Consider the following 23,993-nt stretch of genomic DNA (forward strand, 5'->3'; position numbering starts at 1 on the left):
GGGGGGGGGGGGTTTGGGAGAGGGGTTTTTTTTGTATACCCCCTTGTAGACCAATAGAAGTGTCTTATATTGCTCTGTGGGTGTGCAGCTTCCGTGGTGTTCGGACCGTGGTGTCCAACAGCTGTGCTAAGCCTGATATGTCGACCGGCTTCGACATATCAGGCTTGAAAAAGAAGGTATCGCCAAGGGACGTCGGAACACCTCGGCAGCTGCACTACCCATCCTCCAGCACCGCGTCTCTCCCCAGCGTCGGAGCCTGCAGAGATCCAACAAAACAGCCACGCCAACGTCCAGAGGATCATCCCACAGCCCTGCACCCAGACAGTACAGGAGCCAACCACCGTCGTTGAGAGCCAGCCTTCACTTTCCTTGCGGTGAGTTACAGAATTTCCTCCCTTTTTTACTCACCCACACCATATCTCACCTTGCCATATTTGTGTTTACATCTGTCCCATCTGGTTGGACCTCCACACCACCCATCCTAAGAGGGACCGTCTCCCCCACTGTTCCACTTCGTCTGACGGCCTTCAAAAAAGCGAATTATCGACCTACCATAGGTGAGTACATCACCTACCCCTCTCATCCAACCTTGCCACATTTATTGCGCCAGGTAGTGGCGCTTCCGTTCTCCAATTTTTGTTTCCTATTAGCACAGACTGTGGGTGTGCAGCTTCCGTGGTGTTCGGACCGTGGTGTCCAACAGCTGTGCTAAGCCTGATATGTCGACCGGCTTCGACATATCAGGCTTGAAAAAGAAGGTATCGCCAAGGGACGTCGGAACACCTCGGCAGCTGCACTACCCATCCTCCAGCACCGCGTCTCTCCCCAGCGTCGGAGCCTGCAGAGATCCAACAAAACAGCCACGCCAACGTCCAGAGGATCATCCCACAGCCCTGCACCCAGACAGTACAGGAGCCAACCACCGTCGTTGAGAGCCAGCCTTCACTTTCCTTGCGGTGAGTTACAGAATTTCCTCCCTTTTTTACTCACCCACACCATATCTCACCTTGCCATATTTGTGTTTACATCTGTCCCATCTGGTTGGACCTCCACACCACCCATCCTAAGAGGGACCGTCTCCCCCACTGTTCCACTTCGTCTGACGGCCTTCAAAAAAGCGAATTATCGACCTACCATAGGTGAGTACATCACCTACCCCTCTCATCCAACCTTGCCACATTTATTGCGCCAGGTAGTGGCGCTTCCGTTCTCCAATTTTTGTTTCCTATTAGCACTGAAGGGATAGCCTGTGTAGAGGTAGGCCAATGAGAAAGGAGTTGCAATAGTCAAGACGAGATATAACAAGTGAGTAGAGGAGTAATTTTGCGGTTTCATTGGTGAGAAAGGGGCATATTTTGGAGATGTTACGAAGGTGAAGGCGGCAGGATTTGGATAGTGATTGAATTTCCTCTGCCTTAAGCCTTGTAGCTTAAGGCAGTTTTAGATCATCTAAGACACTATGCTTTGACTGCTAGTTTCTTGGGATTTGAAGTAAGTCACCACTGTGTTGTTCACTGTTCTCCTTGCTGGAGAGGAAGCTGTACCTAAAGACCTGCAATACAAGGATCTCCCTGCTTCTGCTTTATTAATTCTGTGTCACAATACCAAGCACGGGTGTCCCAACGTGCAGGTGCCTATATAGGTGAACCGAATATGTGACCACACTGCAGATACCACAACAATCTCTGAGAATGCCATAGTTTAATAGATATATCAAACCACATAAACACATACAATCCCACCACCACCCGCAAGAAACAGATAAGAGCCACACTATATATAAATGGCAAATCACCCACAGAAAATAACAGGGCTGGTCATAACCTGGGGAGCAGGGCAACAAGAGGAGGGCTGGGAGCCACAGATCGGGAGAGCTCAGGGGTAAGGGTCAGGAGTCAGAGTCCAAGGCAGAAACAGGATACTGGTTACAGACGACAGGATACTGGTTTACAGGAAACAGGATATGGCAACAATACTGTGGCACAGGCTTCACAGCAGGGAGAAGTTAAATACCCTCCCAGAGCAGCACCAGGTGGCGACTAATTGCTGGCAGACACCTGCAGGCGAGCACTGGAACTGCAGGATCAGTTCCCAGCTCCACAGTGCCACCAGGAGGTGCTCTGGTCCCCGACATTCTGTGAATCTTTGCATCATCCACCTTTACTGCTGCTTCTCGTCCAACTGCAGCAGAGCCTGACAGGCTAACCCAGAGTTGGCCCTCCAAGGATGCAAATATAAAAACAAAATTTAGATCCGAACATTATTTGCATTACGAAATACAATTGTTTTTTTTAATTTCTGTCTGATGTTCAGTGTTTAATCTATAGTCAGTCTGAAAACATTATTAAATGCAGAATGAGTTGTGCTTGTTATGATAAAGTGGAATTTCCATGTATGTCTATGGTGACTACTTCACAGAGTACTAACTGTAAGGCATGCCCAGTTTGAGAAGATTTTGCAAGTGGCCATGCAGCACAGCCAATACCATAAAGCCGAGATCTTAAAGAGCTATGCTGCCTGAAGAATCTGCTGCATCTGACACACTTTTCAGTGTGTTGGATGCCTGCCCTGCCTAACCAGAACTCTCATTTAAACAGACAAAAAAAATCTTCTCTGTACTCACTGTTCTGCTGACCTGCGGCACGTATTATCCTGGAAACGACGGTGTGCCTATTTGTCTTATTTGTTTCTAAGTGTGTCTATTTGTCCTAATTTGCTTTTGATTACTTAATTTCAATATTAATATGAAATCAATACATAGTTTATGGCATGGTATAGTACGGGGTATGGTATTAGCTAGACCTATTTTTAATAGTAACTCTCAAGCAACCAGAAACTACATTTATGCGGAATCTACCAATCCATGTGGATGTCAGTTAACGGGAAGTTTACTGTATTCTGTATCTTCTTTTGAAGGGTGCATTTAAAAAAAATCAAACCAAACAGTTAATCCAGAGATACATGTGCTTGGCGTCATTCCCTCCTGTACTGGTCACCAAGGCTGCATATCACATTTGCATATAACTGCACCTGCCTATATCATCGTATCTGCTGATAGGTCTGACATGCAATTTTAACTTAGGGGAACCTGTAGATTGATTTGCCCTGGTTTGTGGCTGGTTTTCTTTTAGATGCCTATATCATGTACACCATTGATGTTACACCTTATGAACCGGGCTAAAAAACACAACTTTTTAACATGCTTCTTTTATTCAAGCACAATGGAAAATAGTGCTTATATAAAGTTCTTTTGGATGGGTCTATTTGGACCCATAATGTATTATTCAGTACCTAGTATAATTAAACAGTAACAGGATTGTCATACGCCTGTAGAAATAAAGCAAATATGTCACCAAAATCACATGATGGGGGGGCACAGGAATAGGACAAACCTGGATGTGTTGCATGCTGAAGATTCTGTGGTTGTCATAGCTCTGCAAGAGAGCAAAGATCGGAGGCAGAGGTGGAGGGACTGGTAAGTATAATTCCTCTTCTTTTACATGGTTACTTGTTTGCTGAAGAGTCACTTTAACGTTATGCCCTTATTTGTGAGTAGGAAAGTCAAACATTGGCACTGAAATTTATAATATATCTTTCGCTTTCTGTAATTGTGATTGTGTACTGAAGGTCAAGTCCAAAAATTTAATTGTACCTATTATGAGATTACTCTTTTAGAAATGAGATTGAATACTTTCCTGAAAAATATGTTTTTTTTTATAGTTTTCCAAAAAGGACAAAACATACATTTGTTAAGAGTGCCAACCGCCTTCAAATCCAGTAGCTGATTTTTCCTGTTTGTTGCACTCTTTATGCCCCTTTTGTACCCAAGGTTATAACCTTTTGAGTCTTTTTCCAACACAGCATACAAAGTAATAAACTGTTCAGTCACATATAACCCTAAAGGAGACACACAATAAGTTTCAAAAGGAGACACAGAGACTATACACTGGGATAAGGAGACAGGAAGCATAAACAATACAACAGGATGCAATGAGATGGCTGATCCTGGTTCATATCAAACCAAAGCACCAGCAACAGTGACCAGTGTTCTTTCTACCAATGTATTAGCAAGACAAATAACATACCCCCCAACTCTTTTGCATCCTGTTGGACTGTACTAGCCCTGGAAGGGAACAATCGGCCATTGGGTTAAATGGTCCGCCATAAAAATAGGTGTGCACTTGACTGGCCAGGTTGTCCAGCAGTGCTTGCACTTGCAAAACCAACCACCAACACTAGGGCATGTTTCCTCCCACTGACTAGCAGCACTGGTGACTGTTGATTTCCATTGATCTCTGATGCTGGGGCATTTTTTCTCTTACTAACACCAGGGCATTTGTCCTCCCCACTTACCACTGAAGCTGGAGCACTTTTACCTTCCACCGACACGGGGGTAGTTTTTCTTCCTCTGATTTCAGGCCACTAATTGCTAAAAGCAATTCGGGGGCATTTTATCCTCCCACTGACCACTAAAACTAAGCTACAAAAAGACAGTTGTTTTCCCCTTCCACTGATGCAAAACGACTGGTTCTGTCAACTTTCCTTCGACCCCCCTTCGCGAAGAAGGATGTGAAGAGAGCGGTAGGGGAGTGAGGAGAAGATGGGTGAAGAATATCGGTTGTGGAGGGCGTGGGAACCTGTCACATAGGATTAGATTATAACTTCTAATGGAAGGTTTATACTGTGTACTATTAAGAACATATACTGTATAGTATAATGATGGCTTGGAACAATGTGTAGTAACTAATAGATAATTAAATTGTATATATTACACATAATTAGAGGTGCAACAAAATGAAAATTTTAAAACCCTAACGAAGCCAAAATGAAAACAAATGTTTTTTATTGTAACTTTTTCAAAATGTTTACAATATTTTATTTTTCATAAACTTTTTAATTCATTTTATTTTTATTTATTTATTAATTTTTATTAAATATTTCATTTTTTCTTTACTTATAGGGGCTTCATGAATGGACAGGAAGTGATGTAGAGCACTTCCCATTCATTTATAATAGAGTACACAGTATAGATACTCCGTCATCAATTATTTACAAACATCAGTGATCGCTGAGTGTATGTACCCACTCTCCATCCTCACAGGAGGCTGGGCGGGGCGGTGCAGGGAGGAGAGCTCAGCCTCCTGGGAGAGAAATGACAGCTGTCTCCACCCACACTGCCGCTCTCCATTCTGGATTGGCGGTCACAGGAGGCTGGGCGGGGCGATGCGGGAGGAGAGCTCAGCCTCCTGTGGCAGCAATGGCTCTCTACGCCCACACTGGCGCTCTCCTGATCTGTGACAGGAGGCTGAGTGGTGCGGGGAGGAGAGACAACGGCCACTCTCAGTGCTCTCCTGCTGCAGCGCTCGACCTCCTGTAACAGAGCAGCGCCCAGTGGGGAGGAGAGAAATCACGGATGCACCGCTATATGGGCGAAGAAAGGCATTTTGCCAAAAGTGCCATTTCAGCCGATATGTTTTGGCGGCCGATATATATCGGTGCATCCCTACATATAATTAATATAAACTTAGACAGTTATATATTGGTGGAGGGTGGGCTCTGTCCAACCCTTTGGAAGGTGGCTAATTTTGTTCCCCATGGTCCCTATGTGATTTGTAAAGTAACCACCGCTCCAATCTCATTTGTACTGAGATTGTAGTTCATCATGGGAGTAAGCGTGGAGTGGTGGCACTTAGATCCTGTGCTGTAGATCCTCAAATCTTCTCTGAATTTGAGCTGACACTGTCCTTCCTTCTGGTGCTCCTGTGATGGACTATAAGCTCCCATTTAGTTTTAGTTTTATTTGTATTGAAATCATTGTCTATCTCCTAAGTGAGCTTGGAGCGGTGGCTACTTTACAACATACACAAGGGCCATGGGGAATAAAAGTAGCCACCCTCCAGAAGGAAGGACAGTGTCAGCACTAATTCAGAGATGATTTGAGGATCTACAGCTGAGTGATACACACAGGGCCGGTGCTAGGATTCTAGTCAAGGTGGGCAAGGTGCATTTTTTCGCCCCTGCCTGAGGTGCCGCGCGTGTCGGGATCCTCAGGCAGTCGCCGGCCAGTTAAATTAGGACCCCACCTGGAGCTCCTCCCACCGGACTAGCGCTGACTCGTCGCTGCTCTCCCGCACCGAAGGTAAGTGAAAAAAAAAAAAACCTTACCGCAAACATCTGGGCCTTTTGACAAGTACTTGTCAAAATGCCCTGTTTTTTCCGCCCTCACCTGCAGCGCCGTAAGGCGCCCGCCTTACTTGCCTTGCGCTAGCGCCGGGCCTGCATACACAGATAAGACACATTTTTGTTGTTGGTTAAGGTACTTGAATGTATTTTTAAGGTTTAACTCTCAAATTTAGTGTCACTTTAAATAGTAACTGAAATAGTTTTTATATTGGACAATTCTTTAGCTATGTGTACAATGAGGCATACTTATATCCCAAATTGCCACGGCCAGAATTTTATGGAGTTTGCATCCCAGAGAGCCCTGGGTCTCTTAGGCTCCTAGCAACGTCCCAGCACAGTACACTTGTCTAAGACATAAATGTCCACAAATAGGGCCCTTAATGTCTTTATACATATTGTATATCCTGAGCAGCAGCTGCTCCTTCTAAGAATAGATTGTTGAGTAACTGTTGACTGACTCGCTATCACAGACAAAAACAGCTGTTTAAAAATATTCGGCACATTTTCTGCTAGCTGAGAACATTCTATTTATTGTCACGTACAGGTCACTGTTATTTTTTAATTAGCGCCTTCCTGGGGGAGATAAAGCCGTAGTATAACCAATATTGCCCTGCGCTATAAGTACATGAAGTATGTTTGAAAATTGTACATTTGCATTTCAGGCTTCTATAATTGCCAGTAGAAAAAAATGATTTGCAGTACTCACAATCATATTAAACCTTGTATATGAAAGATAATGCTGTATATTGTCAAATCTTCTACGAATAAAAATCTGAACCTGGATGGTGTAGGTGAGGGTTCTTCATAAGCTTTTATTGAGGGTCATTACTTTTAAAATTAAACTTAAAGCTGTCCATTTAGAAAAAAAATCTTTCCCACACCACCCCCTGTACCTAATCTATATTTGTTTACTTTAAATAACAACTCTGGTCACGTGACAAGTTGCCAGGGGCCAGAACACCTTCAGGTGGCACTGTGATGCTGGAACTAGGTGCTGCAGTTCCAGTGCTCACCTGTGGGTGTCCCAGCAATGAGGAGGTAGTCACCACCTGGTGCTGATCTGGCAGGGTATTTAACCTCTCCCTGCAGTTAGGCCAGTATTGTCCCCATATCCTGTAGCCTGTTCCTGTTCCTTCCTTGAACCCTGACTTGGACCTGATTCCTGACCCTTACCCCTGAGGTCTCCTGATCAGTGGCTCACCTCTTGTTGTTCTGCTCCCCAGGGTATAAATTACAGTTCATAAGCATTGTTTGGTGTGGTCACGTATTTGGTTCTCCAGTATAGATACGTGCATGTGGTGGGGGGACCACATCCTCAGGGGTAAGGGTCAGGAGCCAGGTCCAAGTCAGGGTTCAAGGCAGGAACAGGAACTGGCCACAGGAAACAGGATATGGCGACAGGCTACAGGAAACAGGATACGGCGACAATACTGAAAATACTTGCTACTTTCCTTGAACTATGTGGTATCTATTCTTTAGTATTGATACTTACATACTTTGCAGAGTGGACACTCTTTATGGAAACTCATCAAAATATATGTTTGATATACTTGATCTAAAAGGAAAAAAGGGCTATGATTTACATCAATAAAAAAAGTCTTGTGAAGGCTGATTTCTGAGGCATTATTAATGTGCTCCTTAAATAAAGTGAAATTTGCCAATTATACATCACCATTAAATATAAAATTTCTGCGTGTAGGATGGCGCCTTTACCAGTCGATCAACAAGGTCCAATTTAAGGAATGAAGATAATGATCTTGAAATGCCAATCTGTGATATTGTATTAGATAAATAATTTACGTTGCAATTTAATGAGATGCCTTTAATCAGTTTCTGCTACTCTTAAAAGCCTTTTCCTTACTCCATGATTAATGGACTCGGTAATAAGAGAAACATTTCACACAAAGAAGCAAGAGCTGTTTAAAGTTGACACTGCTAATATGTTCTCTGGATAAGGCCTTTTGTAGCTGAACCAGTATACAAGAGAGCCTAGTCTATATATAGTCTATATATTGAAGGCTCATTAAACCCAAAGACACAAGTGAAGGAAACTTAGAATGTTATATTCAGACATGTTTGAGTTAAAGATATATTTACCTGCAGGTCACTCTTGACATCATGGTCACCCTTTACAGGCTTCCTGTGTTAGGCTCCATTCATAGATGAGCGTTTTCCCGTTCGTATTCGGCCACATGAATACTTGTGGGACCGCTCTAAACAGAAAAAACAATGCATTTTAATGTGCATTGTTCACTGCGTGGTACAAAACCGAGCATCACGCAAAATAGTCCAAGCGTGGTTTCAGGGGCAGATTCCACACATTTGCGGCTACAGTACTTTGTTTATCTTAAGAATTGACAAATGGATAACCGAATAAACAGGCCCATAGCAGAAATTTAAAATATGCTCTGGTCCATACGGGGGTGTTCAGGAGTGAGAACAGTCCAGAGAAAAAACAGGTCACCATCCTGGTTTTACTTCTGGTAGAACAGTGTACATGTCAGACTAGCTGCCACCCCCCATTCCTGTAGCCATTATGAAAAATAAATGTGTCATGTCCTCCTAACTTGGGCAACATTGCAAGTACCATAAGATGCCTCCAGGTACCTTTGTTATCAGTATAATCTTCTTCTGTATGCCCATGTAACCCCCTAAACCCAGTTGTAGACTGAAACTGTAGTATTAATTTCAGATCCACCCAGGAGACATCTCCTTGGGTCATGTGGCACAGCCTGCCATCCCCTTTCCGGCAGAGCATCCCAGGTTGCTAAAAGATGGCCGGGCACATGTGTAAGGGCCATATCAACACCCCCCGACATGACATCCAGCACCTCTCTCCCGCCTTAGGCAGTGATTATGCTAGGGACACCCCTGTCCATCATGCATTGCTTCCTGTTACATTGTGGCATTGAGTTCAGACAGCAGGATTAGTTACAGTGGTAACACAAGGAAGTGCATATTCACAGGGCTGAGTGAAATTGTTTCAGTGCATTGAGGAAGTACATCCTACGGACATCTTCAATATCTAAGTTTACAAACTTCTAGATCGATATGATTATTATGAGTGATGTAGAACTTATGGAAATTCAATATAGAAATACATATTTATTTTTAGCTTTTGACCAAACATACCCTTTACCTACTGCTCCTGGATTTACTTGCAATTATCCATCCACAGGTAGCCAGGCAAGGGAAACGTTGAGTTCTGTCTTGCTCAGGATTCACTTCATCAGAAACTCTGCTATGCCAACAACAAATAAATGCACTATGGGAATGATGAAATGTGCGGATACATTTGGCCCTAGGTATTGACTGCAGTCTGCTGCATAAAAGACTTCCTCACTTAACTCAATTTATTGTTGTGTAAAATTGCTCCTGATATAGTTTGCTGACTCAAGAAAGGTAAAATAATCCAATGCACTGATCTACTTAGTTCAAGAAAGCTTTATTGAAAACACTTTATCTTTTTTGCAGCGCTAGTTATGTTTAGACACTAAAGAAGCGCTGTGCTTACAGCTGTCACTGCCAATACTGTGGTTAGGTCCACATCAGGTCATGGGGAGAGGAGATATAGCATGTTTTCTCCCACCCACATTCTTAAAGATTGAACTCAAGGAACAAAAATCTTTCACTTATATATTCCTCAATACACACAAAGGATAGTAATATACTTTGTGAGCACCAAATGTATGTGCAAACCCAATTATTACCTGGTAAAAATAGCAGTGATCTCATAGCTATGCTGTACATAACCTGTGCAGAGGCAGAGCTGTAGGAGGGACCCAGCAGGCCCAATGTACTACAGGCTGCCTGTAGAAAACTACAGGAGGGGGCAGAGACAAGACCAGTCAACCTGCTCAGGGAGAGAGAGAGCAGCTGTGACCGGTCTTTATTACAGGAAGTTCCTGCACAGAGGCAAAGTATCACACTGGATTACTGCACAGATCTGGAAGAAATAAACAATGTACACCAAGATTCAAGTAACAATATACAAGGTCGTTGTATTTAGACAAAATTATCTTTTGTCTAAATATAAATATCCAAAACTCAGAAGTTTCCCAGCACACCTACCAGCTTGCCTGTAACAAAACGAACTGCCCTTTTTAACAGTATGCATTAAAAACAGAGGTTTTAGTTGCACAACTTTTGCACAATATGTGGAAGCCACACTGCCTCGTCAAGGCTCCTCTGTGCAGTGTGGTCCTAACTCTAATTTTTTTGAGTCTCCATATTGGACAATATTTAAGCAGTATTTAAGCAGTAGATAACTTGAATGCAGTTATGCCTGGAGGGAGCCCACTCCTCCTTAAAGGCACAGAGACGCACTAGAGGCAGCAATCCAAAATACAAAACATTTTTGGCCTGACATTTTTTTTATTTTGGGTTTAGTTTTGGTTTAGAAAATTTCATTTCGGTGCACCTCGGATTATTATTTTTATTATTATTATACAAGATTTTTTAAAGCGCCAACAGTTTGCACAGCATTTTACAATATAAGGAAGACATTACAGTTACAATACAATTCAAGGCGAGATGGTTAGGATGGCCTTGCTTGTTAAAGCTTACAATCTAAAAGGGAGGGACAAGTGATAAAAAAGGTAGTAGTTGTGTGGGGATGAGTTGTTTGAGAAAGTAATAGTTCATCAGTTCAGTTGAGGCAGAATAGGCTTTCCTGAAGAGATGAGTTTTCAGGGATCGCCTAAAGGCAGACAGAGTAGGAGATAGCGTTACAGGTTGGGGGTAGGGAGTCCCAGAGAAGTTCTGGAGGCAAGCATGGGAGGAGGTGACAAGGGAGCTAGAGAGCAGGAGGTCTTTGAAGGAGTTGAGAGGACGGTTTGGGTGATACTTTAAAACGAGGTTGGAGATATAGCTGGGGGCAGAGGTGAGGATCGCTTTGTAAGTGGTTGTTAATATTGTGAATATTCTGATATTTAGATATTTCCACGGATCTCCACACCAAGGACTCCTTGTAGAGCAAGCACAGTTTGCAACTTGGACTTCATATGAAAAAATGTTGAAAGATGTTTGCAAAATAACAGAATGTTACAGTAAAACAATTTTTCCATTACCTTGTGATAAAGATACTGTATAGGAAACAAAACATTTATGAGTAGATGAAAATCTTCAGTTTAATGAGCAGACAATTTAAACATACTTTCTTTGTATTACACAGCAGATGGTCCGGGAACAGTATACCACAACAACCCAAGAATCAGACATAGATCGTCCACAGAAGCAGTATGTCTATAATATTGGAATCTATGGCTGGAGAAAGCGCTGCCTGTACCTGTTTGTCTTACTTCTTCTCATCATCTTAGTTGTGAATTTTGCTCTGACCATTTGGATTCTGAAAGTCATGTGGTTCTCACCAGTAAGTATCATTCATAACATTTACGTTGCCATAATTTTTTTATCTGGTCGGTCAAAAGCCTTTATTCATCGTTAAAACTATTACTGATTGTTTTGTCTTCTGTTATTTGTGACAGTTCTACTGTGAATTTAGCTGTTTGTCTGGAGTTCATCTTTTTTTTTTTAGCAAATCATTTTTATTGGTATATAAAACATAAAAAACATAAGTTGCCATACTGGAGTTCATCTTTAAGAGGCATGCACTTCTATCCCCCACCAACTGCCACAACACCTTAACTTGTGGCAGCATTCGGACCTGGTGTTTGGCATGAATTGCTGCATTTGGGGGAGGCAAATGGGTAGTGTCATGTGTCTCCCTGTGCCAAGTATTTCTCCAGGTCCTGAAGGTGATTGAAGAACATGGGGGAGATAGAAAAGGTAAGTACCTAGTCCTTAGGATCCCTACTGTGATTCGAACCTGTTACTTTATCCAGTATGTGTTCACTTTAGAGCCCAGACTTCCCCCAGTGCTCCCCTCTTCCTCCCTAAAGGCCCTACAGGCAGGATATTATGCTTTAGTTATTTTATGCTTACCTATTTCAGAATTCTTCAGACCAGTCACATGATGCTGCAAGGTCCTCTTCCTTTTCATCACTTCTCCGGATTGGTCCTCAATAATGCAGACAGCAGCATTGATATGATGATGACAGTGCCACTCATTACACCAATAATAAGTTAATGCAATTCCTTTGGGAGCAGGCTCATGATGCTCTGTACTCACAGTGTGTCCTCAGTCTTCAGCCTCATTTAACCAGGAAGACCGTGGACTCCGGGAGCAGACTCATTATGCTCTGTTCTCACAGTATATCCTCAGTCTCCAGCCTTATTTAACCAGGAAGACTGAGCACTCCGGAAGCAGGCTTATGGTGCTCTGTACTCACAGTATATCCTCAGTCTTCAGCCTCATTTAACCAGAAAGACTGAGGATTCCTTATGGCAAAAAAAAGATTACTGCAGGGAACAGCCTTAGATTTTATTTTTACCACGAACTAGGGAATCATGTAAAAAAAAAAAAGGCCAGAGTTGGGCTTTAAGAATCGGGAATACAGTTTTTATTATAAGGCATGTAAAATGTTGCACATTTAGTGCAGTTATATTATTGATGGTATTTAAAACCGGCTTAAAGTGAATATTCATCTTCCTTATTACATCTTAAAACCCATCTATTTTAATTGTTAAGCAAAAATGTAATTCCCTCCTAATTCAGCATTTCTACGTTATTTTATTGTTTAGTTAATCGTTTAATTTGTGTTTCTCTATGTCCTCAGCGCACAATTACTCGCGGGGCTAAAGATTTTTGCTTTAAATATCGTAATAAGTTGCGGAGCCCTGATACTGTAATTAATCATTTCCAATTGATGTTAATTATTATGGATATCAGCCTGTTAATGTTCCATGATTCAATTTACTTCCATTTGAATCTCTGCTTGGGTGTGTCCACTAATTGTTCATTTTCTCGTTAATGACTAAAGAACTTTGTAAATGGAATAGTCATCTTTGATCGTTAGCTTGGAGGAAAAAAAGGAGGTATCCTCATTGCTTTGCTGTGCAGTTGTATTTCACCGGTTGATAAGTATTTTTCAAGGAGGGAAGGGATAACCCAGGCACACACTCTTCTTAGTTTTTCCAGTAATAAAGGTTTTAGTCTTGGTTATGATCGGCTGCAGTTCCGAGTGCTGTCATGCTGCTTGCTTGTTAACATTACCAGGCTTATCATTTACCACACGTAACTTTTTATCCAACCTCTAAACTATTGCATTTGTTATTTTAAAAGACCAGTATAAAGGAAAATAAGTGGTGGAAAAAAAGCACCTGTGGACAGTGGTGTCCCTAGCCTTTTTGCCGCCTAAGGCCTGGGGGGAAGTGCTGGTGGTGCGTGCAGTTAGAGACATGAGAGTTACGGCAACTCTCGGCACGCTCTGCATCTCCCCACCCAGCTCTTAGCAACCTGGGACGCTTTCGCCTGCATCCTTCCGCCCAGTTTCTGGTAACCAGTGACATCACTGGTTGCCAGGAGCTGGGCAGGAGGCCGGCCAGAGCATGCCAGGTTGTGAAGAGCTGGACGTGTATGGCTCTTATACTTCTCCCCACCCAGCTCTTAGCAACCTGGGACGCTCTGACCAGAAAGGGGTCCTGTGCCTGCCGCCCTCTACCATGTGACCTCCCACGAGATGCTACCTAGGACAACAGTCTTAGGCTGCCTCATTAAAGTGTGGGTTTAACCAATCAGTTTTAATGTATTAATTCTTTGTGATCAGTGTCAGTGGAGGCATGGCAGGGGGTGTGTACTTTAAATATGTACTATATTGTACTAAAGGGTCCCCCTCTTTCTTATCCAAAAAGGTAGAACATATGACTTTAATATCACCCCTCCATAATGCTCTGAAGCTTTTATAAATAAAAAGAACAAGGACAGTGTCTGCCATCTCTACCCGTATAGCATATTATTTTCTCCAAAAGCAAGTGTACTATTATTAAATTATTCCTTTTTTTTGTGGAAGAGCAGGTCAGAACCTCAGTTAGGGATGTTCTTTACTTTCTGTCGAAGGTACATTGACCAAAACCAAGTTAAAGTGACATTAAAAGTGGCTTTTTTAACCCCCCCCCCCCCCCCCTGAGCCCAGGACCCCACATGCTGCTTTAAGTACTTACCTTATGTGATGCCTCTTGTTCCATAAATCTATTTCCTTCCGCTGGTTTCCAAAAGTCCCTCCAGCGCTGGTGCCAGTCTCTGATTCAGCGCAGACTGCTATGTCTTCTGTGTCCCACGGAGTCTGTCCAGCATGCACGGTCCCGGCTGTGTGCATGGTCTTACACTGTGTCTCTTCTCCTCTCCCTGCTGGTGACATCGACTGTGCATGCACGGGCTTCTGGGAAACTGGATTCTACAACTGGGAGCGAGCGCCGCAGACACAGGTAAGTTTTTACCTTTTTGGCAACTTTTTTCCTTTTTTAAATGTTTTCTTAGCAGTAGATATATGAAAAAACAATGGAGGCTTTAATACCACTTTAAGGGAAATGTCTCTGAAGGGAACAAATACCGCAATAAAACAACTTTTGTTTGTACAGTGTGAGAAGGTTGTAACTTTTATTAGAATTTTACTGCTGTCTACCCTTTGAGGACAGTTCCCATCAATTCCTATCCTAAAGACAGATGTCCCCAAAATAGGAACTGAGGGACCTTCTGCCCAAAGGAGACACAGACATCAATAAAAACCCACCAAAGGTTTTAAACCTCCTCAATTTTAGCCATAAAGTAAAAAAAACAGGTTGTGGCTGGTGTTTCACTTTTGATTGTTACAATGAGTCAATAAAAATGTAAGCCAGTGGTACCCAAATTGAAATTGCGATTTTTAGCCAGATTTCCATAACTGTTAAGGCCTTGTTCACACCAAGCGCGTTCTAGGAGCAGAGCAGAGCAGTTACAGACCGGAGCAAAACTGCGTCCAATGTATTCCAATGGTATTTTTAGCTCCAGTTTAGCTCCAGCAGGTCCAGAGCACGTAAAAATACTGCAGCAGGCCCTATTTTTATAATAATTAAGTACAAATATTTATAATAATTAAAAACATTTTAAAAATGATAAAAAAAGTTTTAAAAAAATGAAAACCAACCCTGCCGCCCCCCGCCATCTGGTTGCCATTCTCCATTAAGAGAGGGGGGCGCAATGAGAAACCTGGCCATGGGGCAGAGAGTAAATCCGGTCCTGGGTGGATGGCATCCCAATGTGCATTTATATGGTAAAAATGAATGCACAGGTGTGAATGCACTTTACATTGTGGTGTGATACATTTCCCAATAGTAGTGCATTGATGTTAGTTAAGGATTCCTTCAAAGTAAAGGTGCAGCCTTAACACAGTGCATGTCAAGGGATGAATTGCTGGTCTTAATGCAAGCATAGATGTGAATCACCATAATGCTTTGAACGACCTGGAACAAGCATAGAAATGAGTGAAGTATCTGACACTCATATGCAGCATCCTTGCTATAAGGCTATAACTCAAATAGTACTGAAGTCAGACACAGACACCTTGCATTTTCAGATGAAAGCTCCTGTACTGCTCTCATGACAGGTGTACTATAAGCTAGATGAAACAAAATATACCTGTGATAACTTAAAGCAGTTATACATTTTATAATAAATCTCAATGTTAATACCTTTTTTTAATGTTTTTCTGTGTGGTCATGTGAATGCAAAGCTACGGCTCCTGTGTGCAATGTGGAGATCCAACAACAGGACTGAATAACATAGAGCAGTGAGATCACCCATTGGCGTCAATAGATACATGTACATATTTACATTAAAGTTTGTTTGTTTTTGCCTGTAGTTCAGCGTTAAATTTGAAGCTAAATTATGTAGACTTATTACCTGTGGGTGGATTTTTCCATAAAATAGTATAACAATATAATTTTACTTTGTAACAGCTCCTGAGAATAAGATTTGGAGCTGGAAGGCAGGAGGGGGTGTGGCCAAGCTTGACTGTAAGAGGAACAGTTGTGATTTGCCTATAACGTCTATATTTAACGTCTAGGTATATCTCCCTTTAGATTCAAATCCATTAATTATTTTGACTTTTCCATTGACGGTATCTTCCGCCTCTATATATTTCTTTATCATATACTCGGTTTCAGTTAGCAATGTTTGTTGACACTTTAAGTGCATATTTCAGTATTCTGAGACATGAACCTTCAGTGTAATTATCTAATCCTCCACCATTACCTCCGCACACTCGCAGGGAGCCCTCTTGCTGCACATGCAATTTGCTGCTCTCGATTTTGTTGACTTGTTAGTTTTCCAAACTTTCAGCGGCAGTAATGAGAATAAAATGAAGGATATCAATCATTCATGTGTCTAGGTGTCTAACTGTACTAACACCTGTATACACACCACTAAACACTTGCATATTACATTATGTCCCCAAGTGTCTACAAGCCACTAAATCAACTCACATTTTATTATGTCACCCCCTCCCAAACATTAACCCTCAACAGTGATCCCCTCCTCCCTCCCCCGCAGGTCCAGAGATACCCTGTGCCTGTGTATTTTATTACTCTGGTCTTAGCTGTAGCCTTAGAATAATTTACACTGACAGTTTGTTTCTTAGTCGGTATGTCAGAGCGTGCCATACACAGCTGTGTTTCAAAGACCCCCGAATTGTAATATGATGAATACGATCATTACATCATGACAGGGATGATGTTTTTATTTTACATGCTGTTCACAAAATGTTAAAGTGATCATAAAGTCAAAATGTTTTTAAGCTTTTGAAAATGCTGATGAAATTGCTTACAACGAATGCTGCTTCTTGATGTTTAAAAGTTTTCGTTTCCAGCAGAATCGGCTGCTCCCCTGAGCACTGGGCCTGATATCCTGTTTTAGAGTGGCTCCTTTCCCTTGCGGGGTCCTATGGAGCCACTCTGGTGTGTGCTAGTAAGCTGTTTGTGTCCCCACAAACACACAGGCACAGCAAGGCAAGACAATCCCCTCCTCCCTGCACCCCCTACTGCCCCCTCCCTTCTCCAAGCTAGTAGATGGATAGTTGCTGCAGACTGTGCTCTACCTTGTGATCTTGTACTGAACAGGAAGTTGAGGGAAGCTGAGCTTAGAGAGTTGGAGCCAACCATTTGGAAACTTGATGACTTTACGTTTTCAGGCACAAATGTAGAGATATACTTTGTTGGGCAATGCATATTTGTTTGATTTGGAAAAAAGATTGACATTACTGGAAAAAAGATTGACATGGTGAAATGATCAAAACTGGAGCAGACAAAATCTGGAGCAGTTGCCCATGGCAACCAATCAGTTTCTCTCTTCAGTTTGTTCACTTAAGCTTTGAAAATGAAAGGCGGATGCTGATTGGTTGCCATGCACAGGTGCTCCAGATTTTGTCTACTCTCTACTCTAGTTTTGATACATTTTTCTCTCAGTGTTTAATACTATTTTAACTTAAAGCCTTACTAAACACTCTGAGGGGGATTTATCAAAACTGGAGCACAACAATTCTGGAGCAGCTGTGCATAGCAACCAATTGGCTTCTCTCTTTCATTTTCAAATCTTAACAAACTGAATAGAGAAGCTGATTGGTTCACATGGGCAACTGCACCCGATTCTGTCTGCTCCAGCTTTGATAAATCCCCTCCCTTATCTTTTTTTCAATATTGAATCCAGATCAAACACATACAAATTGCCCAGCAAAGCTTTGATTTACATTTTTGGCCAAACACTTACAGTCATCATGTTTCCAAATAGCTGACTTCAACTCTCTCTGTTCGGCTTCCCTGAACTTCCTATCCAGTCCAAGATCACAAGGGAGAGTACAGTCTCCAGTATCTGTCCATCTACTAGTTTGGAAAAGGGAAGAGGGTACAGGAAGGGGAGCAGGGTAGTGCATATAATAATTTGGGGGTCTTAAAAACACAATTCACAAGTTTCATTCCTAAGTCTTTCTATAAGGAGAGATCACTGTGAAGGTGCTCAGAAAAAACTTAAAGGGTAATTCACAAAGCTGCCGAAGAAGCCAGCCGTAGCTTTGGCTGATCCTTCGGCTCGCTTCGGAGCCGCCTCCATGTTCCCTCCTGGCACTGCCTGTCAGAGGAAATCTGCGACTGACCTGAAGTTCCGGTATCTGGATAAGTACGAGTACTCGCCCAAATACTTGGTATTGTCACAGATACCAATGCTAGTTTTGGTATAGGCGCATCCCTATTCTTTACCACCCAACAACGTTTGTTACCAGGGCACAGATGGCTCTTTACCACCCAGCATCTTTTGTTGCTGGGACACCAATGGCTCCTTTCATTTAGCATCTTTTTTGTGAGGACGCACGTTGCTCAAGCTACCTAGCATCCTGGCAACCACTAGGGCACATTTGCTCTATATGATGTAATCATGTAAACATTACCACAAACCTTACATGCTTACAGTGTACAGACAAGTTTTTGTAGGACGTTGCTGGCAGCAGTATCCTTTGTAAAATCACATTCCCGTGTGCATGAGCCCTTGTACACAATTTGCAAAAATGGAACTGGGCAGAGGTTTGGGAATGCAGTAGACTGAAAACACTGACTGAGATGACTAACTCTAGAGGGAATGTAATAAATAACAATAATAATCATAGAAAATAGGAGTATGCTTTTGTGAACGTGTACAATTACACCCAGAGGAGTTGTGAATGGTTTCCAATAGTCTGGAAAGCAATGACCTTTGCAAGCGTACAGTAATGTGACTGCATGTAAAAGCTTATAAAATTAGAAGTCACTACTATAAATTACTGTCATGTATTTACTAGGTCTGGTACTCTTGTAAAGAGTTGACTTGTGTTTGTATGTTATGTCAGAGCTGTAAGGTCAGGATTAGATTCAGCACCTGTTCTTAAGATAATTGTAAAGATGACACACACCATCTGTAGGCATTTTCAAATCTCTAATAATAGACATGCAATGCGCGGGAATTTGTTGGCCTGATATGCTAGACGTTGTACAAATACAATCCAATTCATTGTAAATCTGCTGCTATTTTTATTTCTCAGTAAATACCTTACTGTCAGCCTTTAATTCCCTTTATCTAACACCTGAATTCGCTAGACCCCCCACCCAGCCACCCACTTTCACCCCTCATAGCATGTCATATGTCACACACCCTGAAAACATAGGACAGTGTTAAACAAAACCAGTCATGAGGGGAATATGGAATTGCAGATCTCTTTTCTGAAAATGCTAGTTGCCTGAGGCCCATTCACAACAGATCCGTTGCGTTGTGATCCATTTTTTAATGGACGCTAATGCAAGGGCACTGAAAATGAATTGGTGTGAATGGCATCTGTTCACACCGCTATGATCCGTTCCATTGCAGTGCGATACAAAAAAGTAAAGTATGCTCGACTTTTTTTCAACGCAACGTAACGTAACAAAATCAAAGGGAAAAAAAATACACAGAAGTTTGTCCATTCAGAACATGTTAATTAAAATAAAGATTGGCAAAAAAGAGAAATCAAAATAGGAAAAAAAAGCAACAGAATGCAATGGAAGTCAACGGAGGTTGCAACTGCAAGTCAAGGGACCGACCGCTGACTTGTGATTTCCTTCCGATTGTGGAGTGAGTGGGCCACGTTTTTGTGCATTTTTTGTGTGCTTTTTTGCGCTTAAATCAAATTGTGTGTTTTTGTTAGCAGATTGAAGCTCATTGATGTTAATGAGTAAACGCCTGTAAAAATGCACGAAAACACTGCAAACATGCATTTTCAAGCATTTCCTATTGAGTCTATGGGGGCCAAAACGAGCTCTTATATGCCCAAAAAAAAGCTCCTGTACTTTTTCCAGCGATAGGCATTTTTCTTATTGCGACAAAATGCTCAGATGTGAACAGGGCCATAGAAATTAATGGGATTTTTGAGGTGGCATTTTTTTTGAGCGGTTTTTAGGGCAGAAAAAGCGCTCCAAAACGCAGGAAAAAATAAGGTTACACACTGCACCTGGGATGAAAATTATCATTAAAAAGCTGTATGTTATGTGTGGAGAGCGCGGCTGTGAAGTATATAAATCTTACCTTAGAGCATGCCGCCTCCTGCACATAACGCCAAGCTTCCGGGCACTGTGGAGAGTGACAGATGCGACTCAAGAAGTGAAGTGCTCCCATTCACAAAATGCTTTGTATTATTCTCTAAAAATACAAGGAGTTTCTTGATTGGAGGATAGGTGATGTCACATCCCGCCCCTTCCTCTCCTTCTCCAATCAAAGAAGGTTTGTAATATTTGAAAAAAAATACAAGGCATTTTGTGAATGGGCAAATAGCAAGGAGGGATGGGGATGCGACTGGAGCACTTTACTGCTCGAGTCCCTCACTACCCACAGTGCCCAGAAGCTGAGTGTTAGAATTTAAAAAATCAAATGTCCCCATTTTGAAGCCTTATATGCAATTTATTGGCCATAAAAAGTGTATGGGGATTCGGGTACTGCCCTGGGGGACAGGAATCAATGAAAAAATGTTTGTTTTTTTAAAAAAAACACGTTTTTAAGGGCGCAGTGATTTTAACATCACTTAAAGTGAATCAATAAAAATGAAAAAGTCCTTTAAATATAGTGCCTGGGGGGTCCCCTTAAACTGCCTGTAAAGTGGCAAATGTGTACGATGTATAAAACCTGCTAGAGCAAAAATTACATTTCTAAAGAAAAAAATGGCATTTAAAAAGAAAAAAAAAGCGTGCGGTTCCCCTTCCAAACAATACCAGACCCTTAAGATCTGGTAGAAATGTTAGGAGGGACCCAATTTTAAAAAATAAAAAAAAAGCCTTGGGTTCCCCCCAAAAATGATACCAGAACCTTAAGGTCTGGTGGGAATTTTAGGAGGGACCCCATGTAAAAAAAAAAAGTGTGTGGTTCCCCCTCAAAGTCATACTAGACCATTAAGGTCTGGTAGGAAAAATGTTCCCAACCAGACCCTTGATCCGAGCACAGGCCTGGCAGGGCAGTGAAGAGGGGGGGGGCCGAGGGCCCAAGCGATACCAGGCCACATGCCCTCGGCACTGAGATGGTGCTTTTCCAGGGTCGACCCTGGAAATGCACATTGTCCCCGTGCCGGTGGGGACAAGGGCCTCTTCCCCACAAGCCCTGGGGCGTTGGTTGTGGGGGTGCGGGCAGGGGGCAAATTCACACCAAATTGAGCAAATTGAACCATGCTTTATAGGGGGTTTTTTGTTGCCTTCATCTGGATCAACAGTGGGTAATTGGGGGCATAGCGTCCTGTTTTAGGTTTTTTCTTATTTCTTTTTCTTTTTTTTTTCCTTCTCTGATCTCTATAGTTTGAACTCCATGGACTTGTGTCTTTTTTCAACCTGACTAATTATGTAACTATGTAAATAGTCAAGTCGAACAAGAAATAGGTTAAGGGAGACTGCTTTTCTTGACCTCTGAAAAGTCCAAAGTAAAAGAGACTGACGTATTGTAAACAAGAACATAACCAGCATATTTTCCACCACATACTCTGCAAATTATGAAATGTAAAAAACCTGCATCCACATTTACTTACAAGTGCTTTATTGACTGAATAATGGTCAAAGCTACTAGTACTGAGAACCTGTATTGTGGAAACTGCTGTGCCAAAAAAAGGTGAACATAGGGCAAAGGACTAGTCAACAGTATTGACTGTAGTCTTCGTCCCCATTACTGGCTTACCATGCCTTCCTTTGTGTGTCTGTATGGAGATCGCCATCTTGACTTCATCAAACTTGAAAACTTGCCCCTCTGATGACTGGTGGGGGTATATTTAATAAGCAGCAGAAGAGAAAGAACAGATCAGCAGAGTGCATGAGGAAGAAGCAGGGAGGTCTTTGTACTGCAGGTCCCCAGGTACAGCCTTCTCTGCAGCCAGCAGAACAGTGAGTAGTTCATCACCAAATCTCATGAGACTAGCAGTCAGAGGCAAAGTGTCTTAGATGAACTCACGTTGCAGATATACAGCAATGCGTGTACAGAACAGGAGTGTCTAGACACCGTTACATGTCAGGAAGTGCTATTTTTCAGGAGATATTTAAGACAAAAGGTAATTTTTTCAGAATACTGCATAGGCACAATTATAATTTTTAGATGACTAGACTAGATCACTATAAGGTAGCAAATATTCACTTTTTTATTTCAGGCACACTTAAAATTACTCCCCATTTAGAGCAGGCCATTGTCTAACTTTTTATTCCCTTCTCTTTTTTGTCCATTTTTTTCGAACACCCTTTCTACCCTTTCTTTACTGGCAAACAGTGAAGCATCCCTGCTGACCTCTTCAGCTGCCAGGCAGGAAATTTCCTGGCTGGCAGCTGAATTTAAACAAAGAGACGGATGCTGGTGACATCATTGGCAAAATATGGCCATTGCCACAACCCTACCCCTTCGTTTACATTCCAGGCCCATCCCTGATATTTGCGCAAGCAATCGTGAGGCGCAGACATGAGCGCAGGTCGGAGGACGTCATTTGTTATTATTAACGAGGAACTACATGCTAACGGGGAACTAACTAGGGTCAACATGATTGACAATGGATGTGCTGCACAGGACCTTTTTTTTTCCTCAAAAAAGTGTTTGTATCTTTATCTACAGTTTTTTTTCCTGAATGAGTACTATGTAGCCCTTGGATGTTGGCATGAGACCATTTTTCTTTTCCCAGCAACTAACACCCCCCCATGTTGAGGACAAGTGGCCTGGTATCGTTCATAGGAATGCAAGCTTGCTGCCCTAGGCTGCATGCTCAGATAAGGGTCTGGTATGATTTGGGGAGGGACCCCACATAAGTTTTTTTTATTTGCATGGGGTCCCCCTTGAAATCCATGCCATACATTAATTTTGACTCCGTTCTCAAAACAGCTGGTTAACAAGAACAGAACAAATATACCTTCAGTTTCCCTGTCTGAATATGCTATGCACATTTTTTTAAATAGGAAAAACAACAAGTGGTTCTGTCAATAGAAAGTGCAAAAAACAAAAAACAATTAGCAGAGAAATACTAGCTAAGAAGAGGAGGGGGAGGAATGGATTAATTAGGGCTGATTAATGTTAACTATTGGTTACTAAGGGGTTGAAGAAGAAGCATCACCAGAAGTTCAAAATGTTTGTTTAGTAAGCCAAGGCACCAGTACACATTGCACTTGATCCTGTCAAGATCTGTGGAGTGGTTGCTGAGCAGTGTGGTCAGACAACAGTGGGGGAGGGGGGGAGCTATCTAACCACAGTGCTAGTAAGTAAATTAGATCTGTAATTTGTCTAAGTGAAAGAGAGTCAAGTAGTAACTGGCGGCTTGGGTTGTTGTGAATGACAGCATGCTGAAAAGGAGTGCACTCACTCCTGTAGTAGCTGACTTATGTTGTAGAGGGCCCCTTTCCAGCACATCGTCATTCACAACAAAACAAGCCTCTAGTTACTACTATAGTCTATCTTCCTTTAATAGCTGGTTGCTGTATCTTGGCTCAGTCTTTTATTTCAGTTATTTTACAATTAAAGAAGTAAAACATTTTATTAACCCTTGCAGTGGGGCCACAAGATGTCAGACACAGACAGGCAACCAAAATTAAGATAGGGGCTACTGGCCTCGCACTGAAAGTAGTCTTGACTGTGATATTTACATATGAATAAGCCGTGACTCATTCTCCCCGAAAAAATTTGGTGTGTCGCTACAGTGTGTGAAGTTTCGAAGGAAGAAAAGGTGGCAACTCTAGGGCATGTGTAACACAAACTATGTCCATGAGTGTTGAAAACCACAGGTCATTTCTGACATGTTTTGCTCTAAAATGAACTTTTAGTACAAAATATGTCAGAGATGACCTCTGCTGCTATTTAAATAATCAGTCACTGCAGCCCCTTAGCATGGTGATTGATTATCTTTCCTGATTCACTGGATTGCTGCTGTGGAGCCTCTGTT

General features: G+C 42.1%; 1 protein-coding gene across 4 annotated transcripts in view; it reads left to right on the plus strand.

The window, feature by feature from the left end:
• SGCG (sarcoglycan gamma) overlaps positions 1-23,993 on the plus strand; it is a 195,586-nt gene that overhangs the window by 92,382 nt on the left and 79,211 nt on the right. For 2 of the 4 annotated variants that reach the window (XM_018569734.1, XM_018569736.1), the window contains exon 2: positions 11,357-11,554. In XM_018569734.1, the coding sequence (XP_018425236.1) occupies positions 11,357-11,554 (198 nt within the window). The remainder of the gene's footprint in view (positions 1-11,356; positions 11,555-23,993) is intronic. The other 2 variants (XM_018569735.1, XM_018569737.1) reach the window with 1 other exon arrangement.

This window comes from Nanorana parkeri, unplaced genomic scaffold, assembly GCF_000935625.1.
Source record: "Nanorana parkeri isolate BGI_ZX_2015 unplaced genomic scaffold, ASM93562v1 scaffold1384, whole genome shotgun sequence".
In the NCBI taxonomy this organism is placed as follows: Eukaryota; Metazoa; Chordata; class Amphibia; order Anura; family Dicroglossidae; genus Nanorana; species Nanorana parkeri.